This window comes from Typopeltis vanoorti, chromosome 11 (genome assembly GCF_054136105.1).
Source record: "Typopeltis vanoorti isolate ZY-2024b chromosome 11, IOZ_Tvanoo_1.0, whole genome shotgun sequence".
NCBI lineage: Eukaryota > Metazoa > Arthropoda > Arachnida > Uropygi > Thelyphonidae > Typopeltis > Typopeltis vanoorti.
Genome location: NC_143559.1, coordinates 53,855,636 through 53,881,895, shown reverse-complemented (window position 1 = coordinate 53,881,895; position 26,260 = coordinate 53,855,636). Strand labels below are relative to the sequence as shown.

General features: G+C 34.5%; 1 protein-coding gene and 1 long non-coding RNA gene across 7 annotated transcripts in view; one reads left to right on the top strand and one right to left on the bottom strand.

The window, feature by feature from the left end:
- LOC150101586 (uncharacterized) overlaps positions 1-20,233 on the top strand; it is a 47,731-nt gene extending 27,498 nt beyond the window's left edge. Inside the window, exons 2-3 of the long non-coding RNA XR_016549017.1 lie at positions 7,878-7,953; positions 20,220-20,233. This is a non-coding gene — a long non-coding RNA (uncharacterized LOC150101586). The remainder of the gene's footprint in view (positions 1-7,877; positions 7,954-20,219) is intronic.
- Positions 20,234-20,604: 371 nt separating this feature from the next.
- The window catches only part of LOC150101585 (UPF0669 protein C6orf120 homolog), a 219,601-nt gene continuing 213,945 nt past the window's right edge, over positions 20,605-26,260 (bottom strand). For all 6 annotated transcript variants that reach the window (XM_090400181.1, XM_090400184.1, XM_090400183.1 and 3 more), the window contains one exon: positions 20,605-21,657. In XM_090400181.1, coding sequence (XP_090256307.1) covers positions 21,071-21,640 — 570 coding nt within the window. In that variant the 5' untranslated portion in view covers positions 21,641-21,657 and the 3' untranslated portion in view covers positions 20,605-21,070. The remainder of the gene's footprint in view (positions 21,658-26,260) is intronic.

Sequence of the window (26,260 nt, the reverse complement as noted above, 5' to 3'; positions counted from 1 at the left end):
TGATAGTTCTACTGCTGCCATAAGGTTTATACGTCAATGCAATTCAGAGGAAATTTTTCAGAACAGGTGTGGTGGTGATGGGAGAACTAGGGACCATCCATGGAAACTGAACAAGAGTGTAGTTAGTAAGAGTGTTAGAACTAGGTTTTTTACTTAATGAGTGGAATAGATTGCCTGAGTCTGTTGTGGGTGCCATGACTGTGAAATGCTGAATAGTTCTTGACATGATGTTTAGGGCTTCCACCGATGAGTGTAAGGACTCCTTGGAGTTGCCCGTAATAATAATAACTGCATTTTTAGGAAGGTTTGGAATCAGCTTTAATTCTGCCCACTTTTTGAATATCATAGAATTCATTTGTCCATGGTAATCTCCAACTGTAGAATTGGCTTTGTAAAGTAAATTTGAATTCAGTAAAAAAACTCATTCTCCACCCACCAGAAGATTGTGCTGTGAGGCATTCCTGGTTTATAACACTTGACATTCTTCTTTAGATTGTCAACATTTCCCGAAAGTTAAATTGCCGTCAGTCCAAGTTTCATCTAGATACACAATGGATCTTTTCTCCTCTCTCCTTGAAATGTCGTATTGCTCTCAAATACTGCATTCTAGATAAAACTATGGCACTTTGCTCCATGATAAGTTTCCTTTTGTTCAGTGACTTTTTGAGACAAAATCAGATTTCATTAAGTATTTTCCTTAAAGTTTCTTTTCCAAGGAAAATTAATTTTTTTCTTTCAGCACAGGTATCAATTTAGGAACAGTTTGAACTTTTTTTCTTGACTGCATAAAATTTGTGAATAGTTCTTCGTATAAAATCAAAATCATTCAAAGCTAAGTTTTCAAAGGTTTTCTTTCTCTGGCAGTTTTTAGGAGACTTAAATTTTGGCTTATCTTTGCCTTTTGATTCCCTATGAATTCTTTGAACAGTCAACTCCAATAAAATGTGCAAGTGAAATTACAGGCTTGTGGCCTGAGAAATTGATGATTCTTTTCGCAACACATTATGCAATATTCTTTTGCAAGTACTACTGAAAAGTTTAACACCAGAACTTGACAGTACTGAATCCATCATACAAATAAATATGAAAAAAATCAATGCAAAAAAGCGACAACAAAAATCAAGCTAGTACAGCGACAGACAAGAAAGCATGTAATTTCATGTTGGTGACGAATTCCTATGTCTCTTATTCCTTTCTCCCCTTCAACATGAATTGACTCTTCTTGGCACTCTGCCAGCTACAATTCTTTTAAACTGTTAACCGACAGTACTCATATTTGAAGTCACCCATAATGATAGTTTTACTGATGCCATAAGGTTTATACGTCGATGCAATTCACAGGCCTCTTCAGAAGAACCTGCAACAGCATCCAATAATTGAAAATATAGTTTGTTCTGTTACCCATGACTTCACACCAAACCACCACAAATCCACCTCTGCACTTGTACTATCACTAATTTAGGATATATACTCAGATTGGATTTAATCCCTGTACAATCACATTAACAATACACTCTCACCCTTTCCAGCTTGCTTGTCCTTTCTGAATACACTGAACACTCTTCTGTTTCCACTGCTAGGTCTCACTGTGTATTCAAGTGTTTTTCAGGGTCATTCTTTATACATATACACTGTACTTTTCGATAGATAACACATGCATTAGCTATACAAAAAAAGTCTAAATTTGTTAAAAATTAACATGTGCGGCATACATTTGAAAGGTATGAGAGGTAAATCAAATGTAATAACAAAACTAAGGTAGAAGTATTACTTAATATTTATTGAACATTATACTATACAAATCCAAAAAATTCTTCATCAGACTCAATATTGAAAGAATCAATTGCATTAAAAATTTCGTTTGGTTTTTCTTCAGCTTCATAATCATTGTCACTGGACACCACTGCATTCCCTTGTGCTTTAATGAAACCATTTCTAACACAGTTTTCACTTACAGCAGCCCAACTTTCTACAAACACAGTCCTAGAACTAGGCATGTCAAAACTTATGGGAACCTCATCCATATTCCCAAAGTGACAAAGCATCAATCCCACACAAGTTTTCTCTCAGAAACAAATGAAATTTAGATACTTTCGCTTCCCAGTCGCATGCCAAATTTTGTCCAACACTAGTGGAGGAGCACACACTTAAATTGTTTCTCTTCATAAATCCAAAAACCCAAGATGGGTAGGCCTTGAAATCCTTTTCATTATCGTTTTGCACGATTCTTTTCAATTCCTGCAACACATAGACAGTAGATATTCTCATACCTTTAGCTCCTTTCACTAAAAACCCAGTCAGTTTTTAGTGAAAAAAAAAAAAAACCCAAACAGTTTTTTTTTTTTTTTTTTTTCTATGGTTGGCCTCATAGCACATTTCCTCGTATGTAAACATTTCAGGACTGTTTCAGCCTTTCGCCATTCACGAACACTACTTTCTCCAACACTGAACAATCTACCAGCTTCACGATTCCCTTTTTCCTTTGCTACTTCTATCACTTCAAGCTTGAACTGCACTGTGTAGGATTTTCTCTAAGAAGTACTTCTATCTTCCATGGGTAATTCAGATCTAATAAATTATAAACAAATAATGATTTACTTTATGAAATATTTTAAAATAGGATGTACGGAATAATCGACCGCTGCTACTAGCAACGCACGTGCTTTTAAAGAATTCCTCCGTTCTCTGTCTGTACTTCCTAACTCTACCGCTAGTTGGCACATGCGCGTTATCTATACATCAAAAGGAGTGTTGAAAATGTTAGGGTGTGCATTATCTATCGAAAAATATGGTGTGTGTGTGTGTATATATATATATATACACATGTGTATGTGTGTATATATATATATATATATATATATATTAGGATTCTATCAAAATAATCTCTCATCTCTCACCTTAGTATCCAAGCTCCTATGTTATAGTCACCTACTATATTTATTCCTTCATTGAACAGTTTCTCCAACTCCAACCACCTTCAAATTCATTTAAGTATAATCCATCCAGAAAGTACAAATCCTTTCTGCTATCAGAACATTTCATCATACCATTTTTTTTTTGTTTTGCACAGCCTGCTTGTTAAACCATTAGCAATCACAGCTTTGTCTCACTTCATACCTTGGAAACAGGCACACAATTTTTTCCTCATTCGAATTCTTTTGTGCAATATTTTATCTCCTTTCAAATCATAGCTTCCAGTTGTTCAACCTGCATCCCCAAAAGCCCAAGTTATCATGAACCATTGCTTCAGAAAGAGATATTCACCTGCCTCATTACATCCTACTTCCACTTGTGTTTTTTTCCAGTCTCTAACTCCCATTATATGTTTTGAAATGTTCATCGTAGGCATGAGATTTGTCATCATATAGCACAGTGTTTTTTTTTTGTTTTGTTAACTTCTCTCCCTTCCACACCTTCATCACTGCAAATGAATAGAAGTGAACTCTACACTTCAGACAAATTCTCTTATCATCCTCTCCTTTCTTCCATTAATTCTACAATTAAATATAAAAATATATACATAAATGCATGCCCTCATTTAATTAAAACACTCAAACTGAATAAAAACCTTAATATTAACAAAAAAAAAAAAAAACTTCAACAAATATGCAATCATTATAGAAACAGCATGTCAAGTACATATTGTTTCTTTAATGAGATACTGTAATGCTATTTCTTGACCTGAAAGATATGGACAATTTTCATCTCAATCACATAGTTGGAGCTATGATTATATATAATTCCAGTTTATTTTTATGATTCAATCTCAAACTAAGAAATAAAATTAATAATAATAAAGATTAACATACCTGTATGTACTAAATATATGAAGAGCCAAAGGCTTCAATTTGGCGACATAAAATTATTTAGATTAAGGGATATTATATCCCATATTGTTAATTTCTCTCCCTTCCACACCTTCATCACTGCAAATGATTTTTTATATTTTATTTTTATTTAAATTATATTTAGTAATTTATTAGGACACCTCCTTGGCAATTCTTATAGTAGGGTATGCAAGTTCTGTTCGCTACAAACTTGGTATTATCTAGGTCTAGCTACTCACTGATGAGACCTCAATAAAGGTTGAAACCGGTCTGGGTAGTGACCTTCTCTCATAATAAAACAGTAATACAGCTCCTAGGAACTAGGTTTCACATTATGGGAAAATACCAGGAACTGTGAACGGAGCTTGCTCCACCCTTACTATGAGTTGCCCCATGTTGCACTACCAGATGGACTATGTGTTGCACTATCCAGGTATTTGCTTACACTTGGACTCAAACTTTATATAGTTTCTATATTCGGCATGAAACTCTTTGCGTTTCTTATTTGGCTGTGAAACAATATGGGATGTAATATCCCTTAATCTAAATACCTGTATGTAATTGTATAATGGTCAAGAAGTCTCAGGTACTGTGAATTATGTAACTATTTTTTATATAAAAGCTCTATATCACACATGGAACTTTAAGCCAATTCAGGCCTCCAATAACAAGGGCACTTGTCTCACAGCAGGCAGTGAACTTCATTTCCCAACTAAAGCCAAAGGTGAGTTAGCCAATCTCATATGGAGGTAGCAGGGTTTTTTTTTACCTCCACAGGAAACTCAAGTTTTTCATCCTGTGTACAGGCAAATCAGCCATGAGAACATATACAAATACTATTGGTGGTGGGCAACAGATGATATTGATGGTAGTAGTGCTGAAGTTGGAAAAGTTAGTAGTAGAGGAGATGAGATGTCATGAATGCTTCCAATATTTCGTCTCAGTCACTGACACATCTTCAGGGGTTACAATTAACTCTTGTAACACGCACACTCAAATACATCACAAGACTAAGTGAAACGATAAGGGTAGCAAGTTTATGGTGGGGCTTAAAAGAACCCTTGCTACCTTTATCTGCTCTATCTTTATCTGTACCAAAGATCAGCTCTCTCAGAGCCCAGAGTATATAAAGTATCCTGTTCCTGCAATCTGGCTTACTTCAGACAGACAAGCAGATCAGCAATCATGACTATGGTCAATCTACCCTTGCAGACCATGTTTTGGATACAACCCACAGGATCTCCTGGAAAAAACCCCATAGTAAATTTAAAAAAAGCAAGACTATTTTAGAATTTGCAGCTGCACTCAGAAATCAACCGAATTTAAATAAATATACAGTTATATAAAACTTTATATAACTGTATATTTATATAAATATAAAGATGTAAAGTGGGACCTCTAATAATGTCCAAATAATGTCCAAAATTTGGACATTATTAGAGGTCCCACTTTACATCCTAGGCCACCTACAAATGCCCATAGAGGGCAAACTACCTAGATAGGACTTTAGAGTCACTCACGTGTTTCACTTAGTATTGTGTTGTATTTGAGTGTGTGTTACAAGAGTTAAGTGTAATCCCTGAAGATGTCTTGGTGACTGAGACAAAATATTGGAACATTAAAATTAGTTTTAATCCTTATAAATATTCCATTAAACCTCCAACATGATGTCCTCCCAGCACTTAAGCCTCAACACACACGGAGATGAGATGTATGTAACAGAGAAGAGGAGAGTGCCTTACTGCGATGGGTCCTTGGAAGTGTCATGTTGTAATAATAAAATATCTGGAGAAAAATCATCTTAATAATCCATGGCAAATTGATCCCAGCATCTGATTATTCCAAAAACTGACTAGAAGTGAAGTAACTGAATGTCATGTAACTATGACATTCAATCACTTCACCTAATGTGAATGCCTGGGGAAATTAGCTGTCCAGTACATTCATACTTATACCATAATGTTATATTAGAAGCTCTCTGTGAAAAATTATTTATATTCAAACTGTTATGTATAGGAAATGAACTATATAATGCTTAATTTTATAAAAACCCTCCTAAGATATTTATTATGGGTGCTGATTTTAAACATTCAGGCAAGAATGTGATATCTGGAGTCAGAAGAATCACTGTGAACTCATCTGATAATCATACCTAGGAGAACCAACAGACAGCATTCACTGAATGAAAGTTTTAAATTAAACATCCTAATTAGGATATGAATAACAAATATGAAGGACAAATTTTAATAAGATAATCAGGAGTGGAAGTACTGTGTCAATACAAATATTCCACTGAAAAATTAATACAACCAAACATATTATTAATATAAAAATTGTGATATAATCTTGTTTTTGTGACAAAGATATAACTAGAACACTAGTTATTAGCAAAGTTAGGTATATTACGTATACCTAATACTCAGTAGTGCTTAAACAGTGCTTCCTGTGTAAGCACTACCTTTATTGCATTCATAATGCAATTGAAAAATTCTGCAATAAATATAAAACAGTTCAGGTCAGATTTAGATTAGACTGAATATTTAAAATTTACCATAACTGAAATGAAGCAAAAATAAATCAGAAGCTGTATTTGGAAAGAAAATAACTTATTCCACTGTTTCTAGCTCCTATTAGCCATAGACTAATGAATAAAATCAGCACTAAGGTTTTCAATATCAAAATGTATTACATCACGTTTGTCAAAGAAATTAAAAGGACATTCTTGCCCTTTTAATTTCTTTGACAAACTTATACATACTGTCAACAGGAAAAACAAGAAAATGGCAAACCACAACACAATTGATGGTTTGCCATTTTCCAAGCAGTTTACATCAGTCCAAATAAATGTTAGTTCCACCATGCTGTATGCAGTCCTCAGATCCAATAAGTTCTCAATTTTCAAACTCAGCCAAAGTCAGTTTATGACTGAATTCAAATCCAGATTTTCAAAACATTTATTTTAGGGTGTTGCCAAAGTGAATGTTAAGAGTATTTGTATTCATTTTTCTGTTGATAACTTCCTGCAAGCTCTTGCTGTGAAAAAGTATTCTCTTTCTCAATCAATAGATATCTTATCTCTTTGAAGAAAAGGATATCAGTGCCAAATATATGCCAAAAATGATATGCATATTATGAGCATTGTGTAAATCAGGGTCCAACCTTAGGTAATCCGAAGGCTGCATTAAAGAAAAAATATGCATATTATGAGCATTGTGTAAATCAGGGTCCAACCTTAGGTAATCCGAGGGCTGCATTAAAGAAAAAAGACTTATCCAAGGGCCGTAATATAGTGAGCAGCAGCGACACAACTTCGATACCTGAACAAACAAACAACACTAATTGTACACTCGCATTCCCCATGCGTGTTAGAACAAAACAGTGCAAGAACAATTCTTTGACACATCTAATATTTGAAAAAACACGTGGGTATATAGTGATGTAAAAACACCAAATAAAATTATCAATATCGAGATTATCGATTAGTGGTAGAATTAAAATATCTATTACACATTCGATTCAAACTGTTATTTTATTTTTTTTGCTCATGAAAATCAAAACCCACAGGCAGGGTGAACAAAATCGCACCATGGGCCACATGCTGCCTGCAGGCCGTGTTTTGTAAATCATTGCAGTAACCACACATCACTGAATTATGTGACTTATAGTGTGAATTATTTTTGCAGATATGAATTTTAAAAAATAATGAGAATAACAGTCTGGTTTTGCTTTCCTTCAATATGTAGTTCACAGCTAATCCAAGTCCTTATGTATTACCTTTCAACTACAACTGATAAAACATCAAGATGAATTTATAAATAATTAAAAAAAAAAATGCCACCATAACCACATGTAATTAACTTAGGTAACAAAACCAGTAAATTGTGAATTGATAGTTATGGATTAATTAAAAAAGACAAAGCTACAGTTTTTGGGTAATGTGTTTGAGTAATGAACCACATACTGCTTCTACAGTATTAGCTCTTACTTTCATAAACTTTGGTTTCTTAATACAAATCAGTTTGCTAGCAAGCTATTTTATTCTTATTCTAGCTTTTAATTTCTTTGAATTTGTGATGAAATGATAGGCATAACTGGAATTTGATTAACCAATCTTCCTGGAGTAAAGGTAAACAACAGTTTATTTCTTACAACTACTAAATACTTGAATATTTAATTTTATTTGATTTGAAGAAAATATATATTTCCATTTTGTGTTTTTAAAAAAGGCATAGAAGGAAAATATATTTTATTTATAAAAATAAGGGACAGATTGATTAAAAGGGCTGGATTTAGGAGTATGTATATCCATTTGACTACCTAAGGCATCATAACCTAAAGATATAAGATATTTAGAACAAAAAAAAAAGTTAGGATCTTACTGAAATAGAGAGGAGACTGTATATAGTGCATGTGAGAGGGTTCATTACAAAGAGATATTCACATACCCTACATGATAATGAGGATTGCCATAAAGAATGTCAACAGATAACAAAGAATTGCTTTAAAATTTTTACCAAAAGTGCTCTGTGAAAGAAGTGTACATTGTGTAACAATTTGATACAAGGAAGCAAAGTTCTATTGCTCACTAGCAGGGTGTAGTCAGCAATAGAACTTTATATTTAATAGTCCAAAATTAATGGTATCTTCACTATGATTTGTCCAAATAAAATCAAATTACCTATTGTTCTAAACAGTAAAATGGTCAAGTGCTCTAATCCTGCATTTATCTAATCACATTGGGATATCAATTTTTTTTGTCACCAATCCTGGGCCTAATGAATGCTATATTATTTTATATTATTATTCCAGTAAAATATAAATAATCACTGAAAGTTTCAGTTGATTTTTATAATTAAAGCAAAATAAAGTAAATAATGAGTTACACATGCTATTTTGTATAAAATTTAAGATATAAAAAATTACATAATTAAAATTGCTTTTGTGCAAGTCCTCCCCCCTCCATTTCAAATTTTCCTTCTTAGACAAATACATTATCTTTGGTCTGTTTCGTAACGGTTGCTTACTGTCTCTCCATTTGATAGAGAATTCTAAATGGGGAGGGGGGGGGCATATTAAATGATGCCTTGTCTCAAGGAAAGAAATTACAATAAACAGATGCTGACACCCACATTGGTTATGGAAATTTCACCATATACTATACTAGCATTCAAATAATTAGAAGAATAGGACTGCAAACAAATTTTAATAAAAGATGAGTAAACACACACACAAAAAAAATGTCAGTAAGCTGATAAGGTTATCCACAAGTTACTCCTGAAAATCAGAAAGTTTCTAGCTAGTTCCCCCAAGTTCTCTATTATAAATGCTTCCTTGTCAGGCATTCATACTCTTTCATACAAGCACCATAAATTTTAAAAAAATTGTGGCACTTTTTTATGTTACAAGTAAAAAATTTTGTTAAAAGCTTTTCACTTTTTGGTTAGACCATAAATTAAAGATGCCAAGAAATTATATTCTTGGTTTCATCCTTTATCCAAGTGCTATGTTTGCTTACACTTGGATAAAGGATGAAACCGATGTTTTCTTATGAAAGTTTGCTGGAATTCCAAACATTTTTATTATTCTGTGGATGACAGAGAAAGACTATTTCTAAAGTGTATAGTGAAGACAGTATGAGTTATTTTTGAGAGTCAATGTGGCATTGGCACAGCACAAATCTTTTTCAGAATTGCAAGATAGTCATGAAACTGTTCTCTATGGGAAGAGGAATATAGCTACACATGCATAAAGTATTAAAAATGCAGTTAGAAATTAGCCATTGAATGAAATAAGAAAGATTAATCAAAACATTAGCAGTATACGAGACAGTATTCAAACCAAATTTAACCTGTGGATCTGAGAGTTTTGCTTAGAAATTAAAGATATGGGAGAGTTGTTCTAAATCACACATCACTTTTTTTTTCTAATACTATTTTTTAAAAATACATTTCTTCAGTTATTCCTTAGTATTGTTTTATGTATAGCATCATGCAGCTCTCACTGTTTTAAATTAATTCATTGTTTAAGTTCTCAAAAACATCAGCTCAGCTATTAGTTAACACCTTTATTCCCTTATAAGGAATAGGCAAGGCCGATTTAGCACTATCTAGCTTTTGGAGAATGAGTGGGCAGTTTGATCTCCACAAGTAGCCAATCAGAGACAGCTGATCTAAGACTATCACTATTAAAAGTTGCAACCAATGATGAGACTGACAAATGAGGGTTAGGCACCATCTCTTGGTGCCTAACCCTAACAGGATATGTTATTGTCTGAATTGGTGTGGATTCTATGGTCGATTTTCTTGAGTTTACAGGGTGAAAAACCAGTTTCTAGAAGGGGAAAAAACCATTTGCCCACTAGAGATCGACTAACTCAGAAACTAGTTGAAGAAAGGCTTAGAAAAAGTTCCTCTAGTTGGCAATTAGAATTGAACTTAAGTCTATCTTCAGGCAGCCTAGCACAAAGGATGCAAAACACCCAACAACATGTGGAAAGTACATTAATAACTCTTTCACACTTGATCTGATCAACCACAGGAAAGAAATTAAATCTGGGTGAATAACAAATGAAAGAAATTATTATAAAGAAAATAAAGCAATAGAGAAACTTGTAGGAGAGATAAAGAAACATACATCGATAAAATATGTGAGGAGATAGAGTCCCATGCAGACAGTAATGAAACAAAGATTCTCTTTTTAGAAATGAAAGCACCCAACATAGAAGATAAATATGGATACTTCCTAACTGAGAAAAAATGAGAGATGGGAAGAGTACTGCAAGAATCTATACAAAAATTGAGGCATAAAAATGAACCTCTCATCCTCAACCGGTGGAACTAGCTATCAAAAATATGAAAAGCAGCAGGTAATGATGGAATTTATACCAAGTGATAAAAAGCATGGGCAGAGCAGGGATTGAAGCAATGCTGAAATTGTGCAGTCAGATTTGGGCTATAGGCATGGCTAATGGACTGGGTGAAGACAATCTTTATACCAATCCATATAAAAGGAAGCACCAAGAAATGTGAAAATTACAGAACAATAGCATTAATTTCAAATGCCAGGTAAATCATGTTCTATTATTATCAAAGAAAGAAAGAAAATCACTTGAAGGCTCTAGAAATGGCTGGATTCATAAAGGAAGTACAGAAGACGATTTCAAATCTCAGACACCTTATTGAGAAATCAAAAGAATGTAATAGTCCTGATTACTTATGCTTTGTTGACTACAGCAAAGCTTTCAACTATGTAAAGGATGTGGGAAATAAGTCTGGCTTTCCCCAATATGCTATCTGGATAATAAACCAACTTTACGCCAATAACCAAATTGCAGTAAGAATTGATAACACATTATGAGATTGGTTCTGTTTACAAAAAGAATAAGGCAAAGCTTAATACTATCTCCTGGACTCTTCAATCTCTATGGTGAGGAAATCATCACAAGATCTTTGGATGACTGGAGTAGAGGTATATTGATGGGCAGCTCAAGAATCAATAACTTAAGATATGCTGACATAGTACTAATAGCAGAAAATGAAAAGGCTTACTAACACAGATAAAGTTATCAACTATCTATCTGGGTTCGCTGCTCACTGCCTATGAGAACATATGGAGAAAGTAAGAAGACTAATTACAACGGGAAGATCTATGATGACTCGTCTCGCTAAGATCAGGAAGAAAAGAAAATATATATCAACACAAAGGTTAGACTAGTCATATCCTTGGTCTTCTCTGCAGTTCTTTATATTAAGATGATCACTTTTGAAATGCCTGGAGAATGATTCCTTGGACAGAGAAAAAAGCCAACCTGAGCATCAGGGATCAATAAAATCTTGAAATGAGTCTCTGTCACATGGTGGAGAGAAGAATCCTCAGATACTTTGGGACACATCAAGAAGAAGGAAGAGAACATAGAAAATACCTCATATTTTCTATTTTCAAATTAGGGACCTGAAAATTCAGGAACTAGAATTGGCAGGTCCCATGAGAGATGGCTAGATGAAATTCCTGGTTTAGTGGAGAATGCACTTAGAGACAGATGCAGAAGACTGATAAATCAGGTTAAGTTCTCAGTCATTAGGAGATTAACTGAGAAATGGAGAGAGACTACTTTTCACTAAATGCGGTCCACAATGACTGTCTGTGTGCTGATTTTAGCACTACAATAAAACTTTACTTTGTTTGGCTTGCATCTGTGCAGTACATAGGGAGAAATGTTTTTCATTATACAGGGTTTTTATTCCAGTACTAAGACCAATAAGTAAAACAAAGCACACAGTAAATTCTTGTGTCCTACCTTAAGGTCAGTACAGCACAAGATGATTTATCCCTACCCCTCATGTTATTTTACTTGGATTTTAGAAATAACTGAACAGATAGTTTCAGAAAAATTGAAGCATTTGATGAATGCTCTGAGTATGATACCAATTTCAACAAGGGAATATGAACGAGGATTTTCACATATGAATCTAATTGTCAGCCCAACCAAGGCTTTGGCGATGACAAAAACACTTTCTTTCCAACTATGTTAAATTTGTAGGCCCACCGTTGGCACACTTTGATCAAGCAGAATATGTCAATTCGTAACTGCTTAGAAAATATCATTCAGCCATGCACACAAATAGTAAGGAAATTCTGCATATTGTGCTAGATAAGAACTTCATAAAATTTTTCATATACATTTTACTTTATGTATTTGTAAATTTATGCTTAATACTTAATTACTTCTTTTCCAAAAACATAACCACACTATGAAGTAACAATATACTTTTTTTTTTTTTTTTTTTTTTACAAAAAAACACACTATAGGAATGGCAAAACAGTACATATGCTTTTTAAGAAAAAGTTGGAATGAATACTGATATTAAGTAGTATATTATGTATGTAACTATAAAATGGTAAATTAATGAAAGGAAGAATAAACATTGACTGCATTGATATGCAACTACAAATGAGAATTAATGCCATGCAGTAGCAAATAAATTAACCCAAACATTTATATTTTAAAGAAAAATTTTAATTTTGCAAGAAAATAAGTAAGAAAATTAACTTCAACTTGATCTAATAATTTAGATGTGCTCCTCTGTTCCTAATAAGTTCATTAATTTACTTAGGCATGAACTCTAACCAACGTAGAACTTATCTTCTACATCTCCAAACCATACTTTTATAATACTTTTATAATGGATTGTATTAAGTTATTCTTTGTATAACAATTTAATTTTCCAAGTTTCTTATTTACTATGGCCCACAAATTGGGTGTCAGGAGAGTTAACTGGTCACTGAAGCAATTCGATGTTATGATTTTCGAGGAACTCTCACTTTTTTTTGAAGTGTAGCATGGAGCGAGATCCTGTTGGAAGATGAGTTCTTTGTCTTTCTGGATATGTAGGACCACTCTGTTCTCCAATATTTTTATGTATTGGTCACTTTTCATCATACCGTTAACAGGCACAAGTGATCCTGGGTTTTACACATGAAAAAACCATCACATTGTTTAGGAGCTTGTTAAAGGTGAGTGGAAGAAGTCTTCTCAGCTGCCAATTTGTGAACATAGGTACTTGCTCACCTTGGACAAAGAAAAGCTCTCGTTAAAGATACCAAGCAATTTTATAAGCTAGGTTTTAATCCTTTTTTTCCCAAGTAAGCAAACAGACAAGTAAGTCAAGTTTGTGCATGAACATAGTTCAAGTCTGAGGCAACTCATGGTAAAGGTGGAGTAAGCCCCGATCACTTTCCCCTAATGCAAAGCACATTCCCTTGCGGAGATGTATGATGCTATGCATTAAAGGCAAGGGCTACTACCCAGACTGGTTTCAACCTTTATTGAGGTCTTGTCAATACCAAGGTTGAAGTAATGCAAAGCTTATAAATTTTACCTAAACAAGTTGCCACAAGGTGCTTTGACCTTATTAAATAAAAATCTCAGGATGAGAGTAAGATGTAGAAAGTTTTTTTTATCTTGTAAGGATTAAAACCTAGCTTATAAAATTGTTTGGTATCTTTAACATAGTACATACCCAAGGTAAAAAACTTTCTACATCTTACTCTCATCCTGAGATTTTTTATTTAATAAGGTCAAAGCACCTTGTGGCAACTTGTTTAGGTAAAATTTATATGCTCTGCATTACTTCAATCTTGGCATTTTTTGGGTCTGGCTCCCACTGACGGGACCTCAATAAAGGTCGAAACCGGTCTTGGTAGTAGCCCTTGCCTTTAATGCATAGCATCATACACCTCCGCAGGGGGGATGTGCTTTGCATTAGGGGAAAATACTAAGGAAAGTGGTCGGAGCTTACTCCACCTTTACCACGAGTTGCCTCAGACTTGAACTATGTTCAGGCGCAAACTTGACTTACTTGTCTGTTTGCTTACTTGGAAAAATAATGATTAAAACCTACCTTATAAAATTGCTTGGTATCTTTAACATAGTATATAACCAAGGTAAAAAACTTTCTACAAGAAAAGCTCTCATCTGAGAATATGACCTTCTTCCAATTCTCAACAGTCCAATCTTTGTACACTGGAGCCTCATTTTCTGCATAGCCTTTGTCAACAGTTGTTTCTTTTTTGGTCTGTGGGCAGTCCTACCTGCTTCCAACAATCTTTGATGGACTGTCATGTCAGAAACATTAATCCTACTAGCTGCAAAGTCTCTATTTAAGTCTATAGCAGTTTTCCTATTTCACCGACATTTCCTTTTCTGTTATGAGAAAAAAGGTACCTGTCTCCCTAAACCTCTTTAAAACCACATTAACAGTACCCAAACCAACACCACTCACTGGCCATTTGTCTTTGAGTCTTGGATCTGTGCTTAGTAAGAGTACATATTTTTGAATGCTTTCTTGGAGATGTATCCATTTTATAGCTACACAAAATGAATAAAATACTACGAATGTCAACTTGTTTTCACTATTAGAAATGCACAATTAATAAATATCATAGACAGTTAAAACATGCAGCACTCAACCAAAATAGTGAACTAAAATGAAAACTACTGTGAATTGAAACAAACCAAAACCAAAAACTTAACAAAAATTCAGCTTTTTTGGATTAATTTGCTCACTACTGTAGTTATTGGCATGTGCAATAATATAATCTGCCTCAGTTTTACAAAGATTAATTGGTTAAAATGTATTTCATTATTAACTGCAATACACAAAACTTTTTTCTTTGGAATTACATTGTAATAAATATAAATCTGAAAGAAAAGTGCCAATTTGTTTTTTAAGGTGCTATAATTTTTTTTTCCACGTCATGATTTAAAAAAAAAAATGAAATCCAAGTTTCATTTCAAGTGTATCACGAGATTGTTAGTTGATTTAAGGTTCGAAAGTTTGAAGGCTGGATAAATGGTAGATTACTGTATTTATAATAAGATGCTCAACTGCTGTATTACATTGCACTTAAAACAACAGTAGAACTGAAGTGTCTGAACCAGAGTTTTTTAAAAAAGGTATAATTTCAGAGATCACTAAGGAAAAGCACCTGAAATAAAGATCAGTAAGAAAACTGATTATGGCAATAGCTTATATTGCATAGTTTGCAATTAAATCAGGCATCTGTTTGCTTCTTTTTCCCTTAAAATTTAAACTTGTTTTTTTCAGAAATTGTGTGGGTTTTGCTAAGTACTGTGGTCTAGGGAAGGTGTAACAGATTCACAAGACAGCATGTATATCAGGGAATTTTTCTGGTATAGCCTGTGGGTATCTGCAAAACATGGGATGCAGCTGCTTGAGTTTGAGACATATCGTCTTGGGGCCTAAATCCAACACTGATACAGGACACACTTAAGATAAAATTTTCAAGAAACCAAAGTTTTCAAGCAGGTTTACTGACTAACCAGATCTCTCTTACTGAAAATATCATTTGTGCATCTAGCTACCTCATTTTATGAGGTAGTGTTATGCACTTCGTGTTGAAAAGACTGCATATGGTATATCATATAAGGGAAGTTTAATGTGGAATGTGTAGTGCAGCTGCAAGGCATAACAATCTCATTTCCTTAGTGGTGCAAAAATTAATGCTATCACGGAGACTGTCAAGATGCAAAGATATCAAGTGAAATCGTTGATTGGTTTAGCAGGCACTAATGACTAAAAAAAATGCCTCCGTAGTGCAATTGGAAGAATGATGGTACGTTGCATCCTTTAAATGGAAAAGACCTAAGTTCGAATCTCTTTGTGATGAGAGGAATCTTTATATGGTTCGCCGAGTGGTTAGCATATCCGCTCTCTAGGCAAAAGGCTGTGCATTCGAATCCTGCCATAGACACTGATGTTTGTGATGGTCTGTGAAAATACTAGTGGTGGTGGGCAGTAGATAGTAATGGTGGTTGAGGTTTGTAGTTGGTGGATGTAGAAAATTGTGGAGTGGGTGCCCTCCCTCAATGAATCTTTGGACTCCTTGGAGATGTCACATAATAATAATATTAATGGTATCGAATTCCAGAAAATTGATGAGGCTAGACTTGGGGATAATGGTGGACAAAGAGTTGAAGTTCTGAAGGCATGTTGCAAAAGTTGGTAAAATAGCTCAAGAATTACTTGGATGCAGAAAAACATACTAACTATAAGGCTATGATTAGCCACATCTTGGCTACTGCACACAGATTTGGTCCCCTGGGTTTCTTGGGACCAGGAGGTAGTAGAGGATTCAGAGATGAGTGACCAAGATGGTGACAGGTCTGTGGAATACTCTCTACAAGGATAGATTGAAGGTTTGGGGTAGGTTACAAAGTTTAGTTGATAGGCAGGAAAGAAAGGACACTAGAAACTTTTAAGATATTAAAGGGATTTTATAAAATTGATGCAAATGAAATTTTTCAATATATGACAAATAGAGAACTAAAGGCCATCCGTGGAAGTTGTGTAAGAGTGTCGTTAGTAGGAGTGTGCAGAACAGATTTTTTGCTTGGAGAGTGAGTGAGTAGAATGAATTATCAGAATTGGTTGCGAGTTCCCTGATGGTGAATGGATTCAAGGAGAGATATATGATTTCTGTGCATGATGGTTAATTTGGGTCTCCTGCGATGAGTCTCCAGACTCCATGGAGGGGCTGTAAAATATAAGTATGTGGTTCCATCACATTATTCTGCAAATCTCCTTGAGAGTACATAATCACAGTAATGGCAAAAAAATACTATGAATATATTTTTTGCTCTCCTTGTCTGAAGTTCTGTTTTTCACAGCTCCATCTGAGTGTCTGCTTGCCTTAACAAAGTTGTGTGCCACTCATTAACACACAAAAATACTAAAACAATTTCTTCTGTATACTCTGAGGAGTAATTCTCTTCTACAGTCTGAGGCTAAGTACACTAGATCTTCCAAATTATTTAAACCCTTTAAGACATTTGATTTCTCTCCTCTTAACTTTAATCCTTTGGAACAAACTTTCCTTCATGTACACCTTGAAATATTGCAACTTATAGTTATTCAAGGAGGACCAGACTAGCAAAATTTGTATTTGGAATAAATATAAAATTTCATTACAATAAAACAAAAGCATAGCTTAACTTGCTTGCTCTATTATTATTATTACCAAAAAATTTACGGTTTCATTAAAATGCTTGCATAACAGGGAATATGAGATTTTATTACGATATTATATTGGGAAACATGTAGAAAAAATGTATTTTACATTATAATAAAATAGGGAAAATCACAAGGCTTGTATAGTATGAAGCCAGCTAATATGTTCGTACGGAATAAGACAGAAAACAGTACACACCAACATTTTAAACTAATATTAACTTATGAATATAAGAATTAAGTTAAATTGTTTGGAATTACAGCTGCAGCTAAAGCTATTAAAACTCCTGGAAACCCAGACACCTTCATATGAGACTACCTAACATCTTCGATTAAAAAAGCCCTTATAATGATTCTTTGCATCCTGGATGAGATTCAAATCCAAGTTTTTTCCAACCAAAAAACTTTGTTATACTGAATTAGTTATGGTGTCTCAACAGGGTTATAAATAAGACAACTAATTAAAGACCACAAACAGTGATGAGAGTTTGGAGGAAAATAAAAAGAGTGAATAGATCCATCAAGGCAGAAACATACTAAAAAGCAATTAAAATTCAAGAAAGTGTTATTAAAAAAAGAACTTGATCTAAAGTGGTATGTATTTCAGAAGTTGAGATTGAACATTGTCTGAAGCAAAAATACAAGAGGCAGAGGAAGACACAGAATTGACTGATGCAATTAGTAACTACTATAGTGGACAAGAAAACAAATTGGATCATAATTAAACATACCAGCAAATAAGTTAAAAATGTCAAGAAATTATATTCTTATTTAATCCTTTCTCCAGGTGTAAGCAAACAAGGTTTGTGCATGAAGTATTTTCACAACTAGATCACTTATATATACAGAGGCTAGTGACTTCATATTAATTGCTTTAGTATCCCCTAATGCAAAGCACACATTCTTTTGAGTGTATATAATGCATAATACACACCCAAAGGTGTGTATTATGGAAAGGGCCACCCAGACCCAGAAGAGAAACCAAGGTTGAAGTAATGCACAAAACATACATTTCCCATATACAGGGTGTTCGGGATAAATTTGACAGTTTCGTAAGGAAAAAGAAAATCTTCTTTGTATCTATTAAATTTAATGAATTGACAAAAAAACATTACAGGCAGAGTTAATTACAATACTATCAACAAGATTTACTCAAAATAACCACCATTAGCATCGATCACAGCTTCAATTCTGCTTCGGAACCTCGAACAAGCTGATGCTACAGTCTCCCTGGGAAGGGCCGCAAAAACTGTTTTAATTTTATCCATTAACTGGGCTTTTGTATTACTGGAAGTGCAATTGGTGTCTTTTTCAACTGCGCCCCATACAAAATAATCCATGGGGTTAAGGTCTGGGGAGTTTGGAGGCCAAACATTTGGACTGGTGAAGTCGTAGAAATTTTCAGACAACCATTTTTGACTTTTCCCAGAGGTGTGGCAAGGGGCCGAATCCTGCTGCCATACATACGGCCTACCATTGGCTACCCTTGTTATCCAGGGCTTGACTACAGTTAGCAACTCCACGAACAAAGCCCGAATTCCAATGCCAGGGTTCTTCAACACCTGTTCCTGCAGATTTGCGAGGAATTCTGCTGTACGAACGCAATCAGATCGTCTGCTAGGGATCTTTCTTCTTGCTACATCCTCGTAGTCACCATTGCAAGTCTCTAGTTCATGCCTGATTGTTTTTACTGTATTCAGGGAGCATCGGGCAGCAGTCGTAATATCCTTATTTTGATGGCGGGCACGAATCATCATGATACAAGTTATTCTCTTCCATGATTCAGGTGGGTTCCAGCTATCCATCCTTTCTGACATCTTGTATATGAATGAAGAAGGGTCCAAACTTTTAAATGAAGAGAAGTGTGTGTTAATACATGTAACTTACGGAAAAATATAATTAATTATAAATATGTCAAATTTATCCCGAACACCCTGTATAAGTAGTTAAAAGGTGTAACATCTTATTATTAAAATACTCTGGATTAGAACTAGTTGTTGAAAGTATTTTCACTTGGTTATAAATTAAATTAAAGATGCAAAGAAATTATATTTTTGTTTAATCCTATATTCAAACATCAGTAAATGAAGTTTGCAGTTTGCGCATGAAGTATCTTCACGACTAGGCTACTTGTATACAGAGGTTTAGTGACTTTGCATTAATTGCAGGTCTGGGTAGTGGTACTTCCCATAATGCATAGAATTATACACACCTGAAAGGATGTGTAGTTTGCATTATGGAATACTAAGGCAATTAATGTGACGTCACTAGCTTCTGTATACAAGTAGCTGAGTTGTGAAGATACTTCATGTGCAGACTTTGTTTGCTTACACTTGGATAAAGGACAAAACAAAAATATGATTTCTTGGGATCTCTAATTTATAACCAAGTGAAAAAACGTTCAACAGCAAATAAGTTAATAGCATGTTTGCTTCTTTAAGGATACATTCCAGGAAATGACAGGTGATCAAAACAGCGATAATGGCATAATCTCTCTTTTGGTTTGTAAAAGCAAAACAAAAATAATGGAATAAAGTTGAAAGTGTTTTGAATTTTATCCTTTTTGATGTAAACTGAAAAATGAGTTAGGACAGTTGGAACTACAACTATGAGGTGAGTATTATGTTTGCTAATTTTATGCATGCTCTTCAGGATGAAAAACCAGATTCTAAGAGGAAAAACTCTGCCTCCTCCATAAAGAGACCTAGCCATGTCAGCTTACCTTCACTATAAGTTCTTCACATCCCAAATGGGATTGATCCTAGGTCTTTCAAACTGCAGTGCAAAAATCATGTTTTCACAAATGCACTACAGAGGTACCTTAGAAAATATGATTACATCTAATTTTTGTTGTGAATTACAGGTTTAAATCCAACACAGCTAGTCCTCTGAAGGAGGAAAGAAAAATATTACAGTGAGAAACTAGAAGCCTCAGGAAGCAAGCAGTACTCTGAATTTATCATAAACCCAGAGGATTGAGCTATGGCACCATAGAGAACTACAAACTTGAAGCAGAACAAGAAGTGAAATGGTGTCAAGTGCCAAAACACTTGATTAGTAAGAGGTTGGAGTTACTCTCCTTTGAAAATTAGTAACTTTCTGTTTATTAGTAATACAAGAAAATATAATAATAAAATATGACTTAAAACCAGTACCTAATTTTTCTCCTTACTTTCTAAAAATAATCTTTCATTATTTTTATGAAATTTGTTTTGTGTGGGTACATGGAAAATTAAACAATAAAATAATTCATCTATAGATATATATCTATTAACCTTCAGAACTTAAAATTCTAAAGATTCAAATTCACAAAACACAGGTCTGAATATTTCATATCAGTGCGATCTATTTACAGTCAACTCTCACTATAGTAAACTATTGAAAGTCCTAATCAGCAATAACAATACTATGCTAAATGAAATCAACTAACAAACTGTTCCTGTGGTCTTCATAAGTCTGCTGTAGTGAAAATTGAATGTATATGTAAATGTAGTACTTCCAGGGTTATTTTCACTGCATGCCTTGTTAAAAAAGATACATCAAACTGGAAGCCATACATATGCATTTTTAGGAGTAATTCAAAATATTCACTTTAATGACCAAAAACATAATTTGGAAACTTTGTGAATATCAGAAGTTGTTCATTTACATGGTTTAACAAGACAGTTGGTAAAAAAATATACTTTTTTCTATTTTACATTCCATATTCTAATACTAGCTAGCAATCAGTTCAACAACCACCTTTAAAATGCTCACGAACAAAGTCCATAATATTGAGTCCTCTTCCTCCTCTTCTTGGAAATGTGGCTTTACAGGAGGAACTGGTGGTACTGAGGTTTTGGGAGGAGGTACAGAAGCACTTGGATAATCATCATGTTCTTTGAGCTCTGGATAGTTATCTTCAGGTGAGTCATCAACAATAATCTGTATATTATAGGTGCTGATTTCATGTGAAGGATGACCATAAACGCCAATACTAACAGGACGCGTAAAGCTAGCTGGAACTTCTACATAATCAAGGCCACAGGTTACTGACTGAAGGCTATGATATTCTAAATCAAAAGTGGGTCTTGTTGACCTGGAAGATATATACAAATCAGCATCTCCACGTAAGGTATGTAACAGCACAACTAACGTGCCTTTCTCTAACACAGTATAGTATGTATAATTTCCTGCACCCACCTTTCCAACATCGGAAACATGAAACACTATTGCACTAAAGACACATGGGATTAAAAATGCAAGGATGATAAATGTAATATTTATGTTTGGTATATGTTTCATATTCCTAGAGACAGCATCTGCAAGAAAACAAATTAAAGAAATGTAATTATAGCATCTAACGAATCAAATTTATTTGTCCTACTAACCTTCATTACAAATAACTAGATAGCAAGTTAATTTTCTACTCGTTATCTGTCTTTAACATACATAAACAATTTAAGTTCAAAGGTCTTGAGTAATTTGAAATTTATTCTCTCATAACTGAAAAAGTTCTGCTTAGAAAGTGGCATATACCAATAAAAAATTAATTAGTAGCATGATTAACTTAGCTAAATCTAACAAGGTAAACAGAGGTTAAATTTACTTTATATTATTACTTAGATGCATTTATTTACAAGCAACTCACATAGCCAGGGGACTATTTACCGATAAATAACTAGTTTGACTGTCTAATAATAATAATACATACATACCTGTTGGAGTTACAAAGTCCATAAATCAAATTCCAGATTGATACAGTCACAGCATCTTTACATTTTATTTTAAATATTGCACATTTATAATTTATTTATTTTGTATGGTGTTTCCTCTTTCCTCCCCAGCCCCTCAGGACAAATTGAACCCTCCTAATGAATGATTAAGCATGTATTTTATGACTGTAGATACATGTGTTCACGGGCCGGTTTGCCTTTTCTGAGGGACGAAAAACCCGAGTTTCCGGGTGGAAAAAACCTCCACCTCTGTATGAGACTGGTTAACCCACCTTTAGTCGAAAGAGAACAGATAAAGGTTCCTCACCTCTTGGATGGGAATCGAACCCAGGTCTTTCTGAGCAAAGAGCTTCATCTATACCGACTGAGCTACGGAGGCTCTCACATTTATAATAAAGTGCAAGATCAATCGATGATTTTCTGTTTTTTTTTTTGTGTGTGTGCGCGCGCGCATGCTTCTATTTTGACTGCTGAAATGCTAAATGGGTTTGTCCTTAGGAAATGCTATTACTGATCTCAGATTCAAGTGCTCAACGCAATAAAAAGAAACCTTATCTTTAATTATTCTAGATGAAGTTAAAAATTAGTTGAAGTATATTCAAATAAAGAATGTAATCAAATATTATACATTAACTCTACTGGAGTCAAAGACTATCAAGAGAGGAAGAGAGAGAGAGAAGTTTATATCATTTATTATATACGAATGTTTCAAAAGGATACATACAACCTTGCAGGAGAACAGAATAACTCATAAGATGTACAAAAGCTGAGTGAGTGTCATAATGTAGTGAAACACATCAATTTTTGGTCACAATTTTATTACCAAATGACAATGCTAGATGCCATGGTACTTGAAACCATTTGAAAATGGCAACTTTCGATGGTACAGAGCAAGAATGCTGTGTGTTTTGGTTTGAGAAAATGTAGTCTGCAACATGAGTTCAGAGGAATTTCCACATGCAGTACAGCAAAGAACCTCCTAGTAGACATGCAATCTACATGTGGCGCAGGAATTTTGTGGAAACAGGCTGTTCTGAGCATCATCTAAGGTCAACGGGAAGGCCACGTGCTGTCAATGCTCTTGTGGAAGAAATCTGGGAAAGTTTCCAGAGAAGCCCTGGAAAGTCAACCAGATAGGTGTCTTGTCAAATTGGAATTCCACATGTGACCGTGTGGCGTGTTTTATGTTAACATCTACATTTAAGGCTTGCAAATTTACTCTCATACAACATTTGAAAAAAGATAAGAAGATATGCCAGGATTTCTGTATGGAAATAATCAGTAGAATAGAACAAGATGAGGACTTTTTGGACATTATCATTTTCAGTGATGAGTTCAATTTTCACGTAAGTGCACAAGTAAACACTCAGCTGCAGAATTTGGGGAAATGAAAATCTACATGTCATCACCCCAAAGGCTAACATTTCTTGCTCCATAAGCAAGAAGAAAGTATAGACCTTTTTTTTTTTTTTTCAGAGTGTACTGTTACTGGTGCCGTGTATCTGGACATGCTACTTGGGTACCTAATATCGCAATTTGACGATCTGCCTAGAAAACGGGTGTCGAGATATGACCTTACGTCTGTCAGGTAATGTGGAGGTCATTGTCCACGATGGGCGCTTACATTTCCAGCAAGACAAGAAGGCAACCCTTCATTACCTGATGGATGTAAGGTCGTACCTCGACATCCATTTTCCAGGCAGATCGATTGGTAGAAGGGGTGCCTATAGCATGGCCACTGTGTTTCCCCCTCCATTAGATATTTGCTTGTGGGGCTTTATGAAAGATCGAGTGTTTGTACCACCACTACGAGCTACTTTGAATGAGCTGCATTCCAGAATTACTGCTGCCATTGCTGAAGTTATGCCAAATATGCTCTGCCACATGTGGCAGGAAATTGATTACAGATGGGACATCTACAGAATTACTGGGGGCAGTCATATTGAACTTAAACTGTCTGTGTTGAAACTTCAAGTGTTACACTACATTTGCACAGTGATAAAAAAATTTCATTTATCGCTATTTAGGGGGTATATTGTCATTCAATATACCCCCTCTTTTGAAACACCCTGTATGTTATATAACACACACATTACGTAAGGATATTGATATATACATTATATATCTATATATTACAAGTCTGCAGGTTTAACATGGAAAATCCTACTTGCAATATATCATACTGAAGCATAAACTCAGTCATGTGCTTAAGATTCATAACATAATCAGGCAGTGCATTCTACTCAACTCTTTATAAAAAAATTAAAATAAAAAAAATGCTCTTCACCCTCTTATTCATCACTTATGAGAAAACTCCCATAACCATTGGGTAATGCCTCTTAACAGCTTGAACATCTCAATCATATCACCCCTTTGCCTTTTATCTACAGAACTTATTTCATGATTTTGATCTATCCTCATAAATGAACATTCCACAGTCCTGAAATGATTTTTGTCCACCACCTCTGTACTCGCTCCAAAAAGTCTTCATCCTCCCCAAACCTTAGTGACCAGATTTGGGTGCAAGTAATCCAGATGTCTGATCAGGGCCTTCTACCATTTTTATCTCTGCTGGATAATGTTCTTAATATTGCAGCAATCCTCTGATAACTCCAAGATCCCAGGCTTCCTACAGTATACTTCCAGATATAGCATGCATTTTCCCACCTGCAGATCCCAAAATTCAAAACCTGATATTTAGCAATGTTAAACTGGCATTATTCAAATCCTCTTGGAAAGTTAACACATGAGCACTACACTCAATAAGCTTCACACTTCATTCACAAACCACTGATTATTTCCCTGATTTCCAGTGACAATAATCACTGATATAAAAGTTGAAAAGTAATGGTTCTAGCATAGTTTTGGAAAGTCACTGGTAACTTTCCTTTATCCCTGATACTGCTCTGCTGTATACAACCCTCTGATATCTATCACAGAACCAATTGACAATCTACCAATTTAATATCCAAACCCATATGTTGCAGCTTAAATATCTGATTATCATGTGCAAAAAGATTAGTGTATAAATTTCCCTCATCAACCACTGTTGTTACTTGATCATAAATGTTAACCAGATTATTGAAACAAGAGTGTCCCTTAACAAATACAAATCTATGCTGACTATCACAGATTATTCTAATTTGCCCAAGTTTGTATATAAGCTCTTAATATTTCTCTAATACCTTAACCACAGAAGTAATACAAACCTCTATAGTTTGATGATTCCATTCTCCCACCACCCTTATGGAGTGGTGCAAAACTTTAACCACACAGCCAAATCAATGGAACTGCTGTTTATTCTTTAGCACATTCCCTTAAGACATGTGGTGAAATTTCAATGAGTCCAACTGCCTTGCTGACATCCAGAATACTTAGTACTGTAAATATATCCATTTCACATACTTCAGATCCTTTAACCCACTCCATCCCCTTAGGAATAAAACTTGTTTCACCAGAATGAAACACTAATAAAGTATTCATCAAACATTTCTACTATATTTGTCTTAATTACTCTACCACTTGTTCCACCTAACAAGGTGGTACAGGTGGTCCATTTTGTGCAGTTGTGTCAGGTGTCATTATCTGCAGTAATTATATACAACTGTGTACATTGAGTGCAACTAAAATTAACAAACTCAATGAAAAACATATAGACCAAGATATAACATTACAATAACTCATCAAACTGCACTCTGAACAACTTAAACCTAAGACAAGTGAATTTTCAAGGAACTGTTAGTTTCTTGAGTGTACAGCTGCTAAATTATACCAATCCTTGTACTGAAATATCACTTTTTCTCAGTACAAGGATTGGTGTAATTTAGCAGCTATATTTGTAGGGCTATTCTGTTTAATGAATAGCCCTACCTTCCAACAATAACGAGAATATTCAAACAAACACTACTTCCATGCAATATGAAGTGACAGGCCTTACCTAGTGTAACAGAGGCACATATATTAAAATAAATTCTTCTCTTCTAATCACTAAATGAGATGAATTATCAACAATTACTTTGTTTTTTTCAATTAAACAAATTGCTATAAGAAGTACCTTGAAAATATCAGCATAGCAATTGCCATTAACAGGCTATGTCTGTGCACTTCTTAAACAAAACTTCTATTTCATTCCTCAAGTTAATCTTATGGAAAATTTTAATCCATATTATTTGAATTTTCCACCACTCTC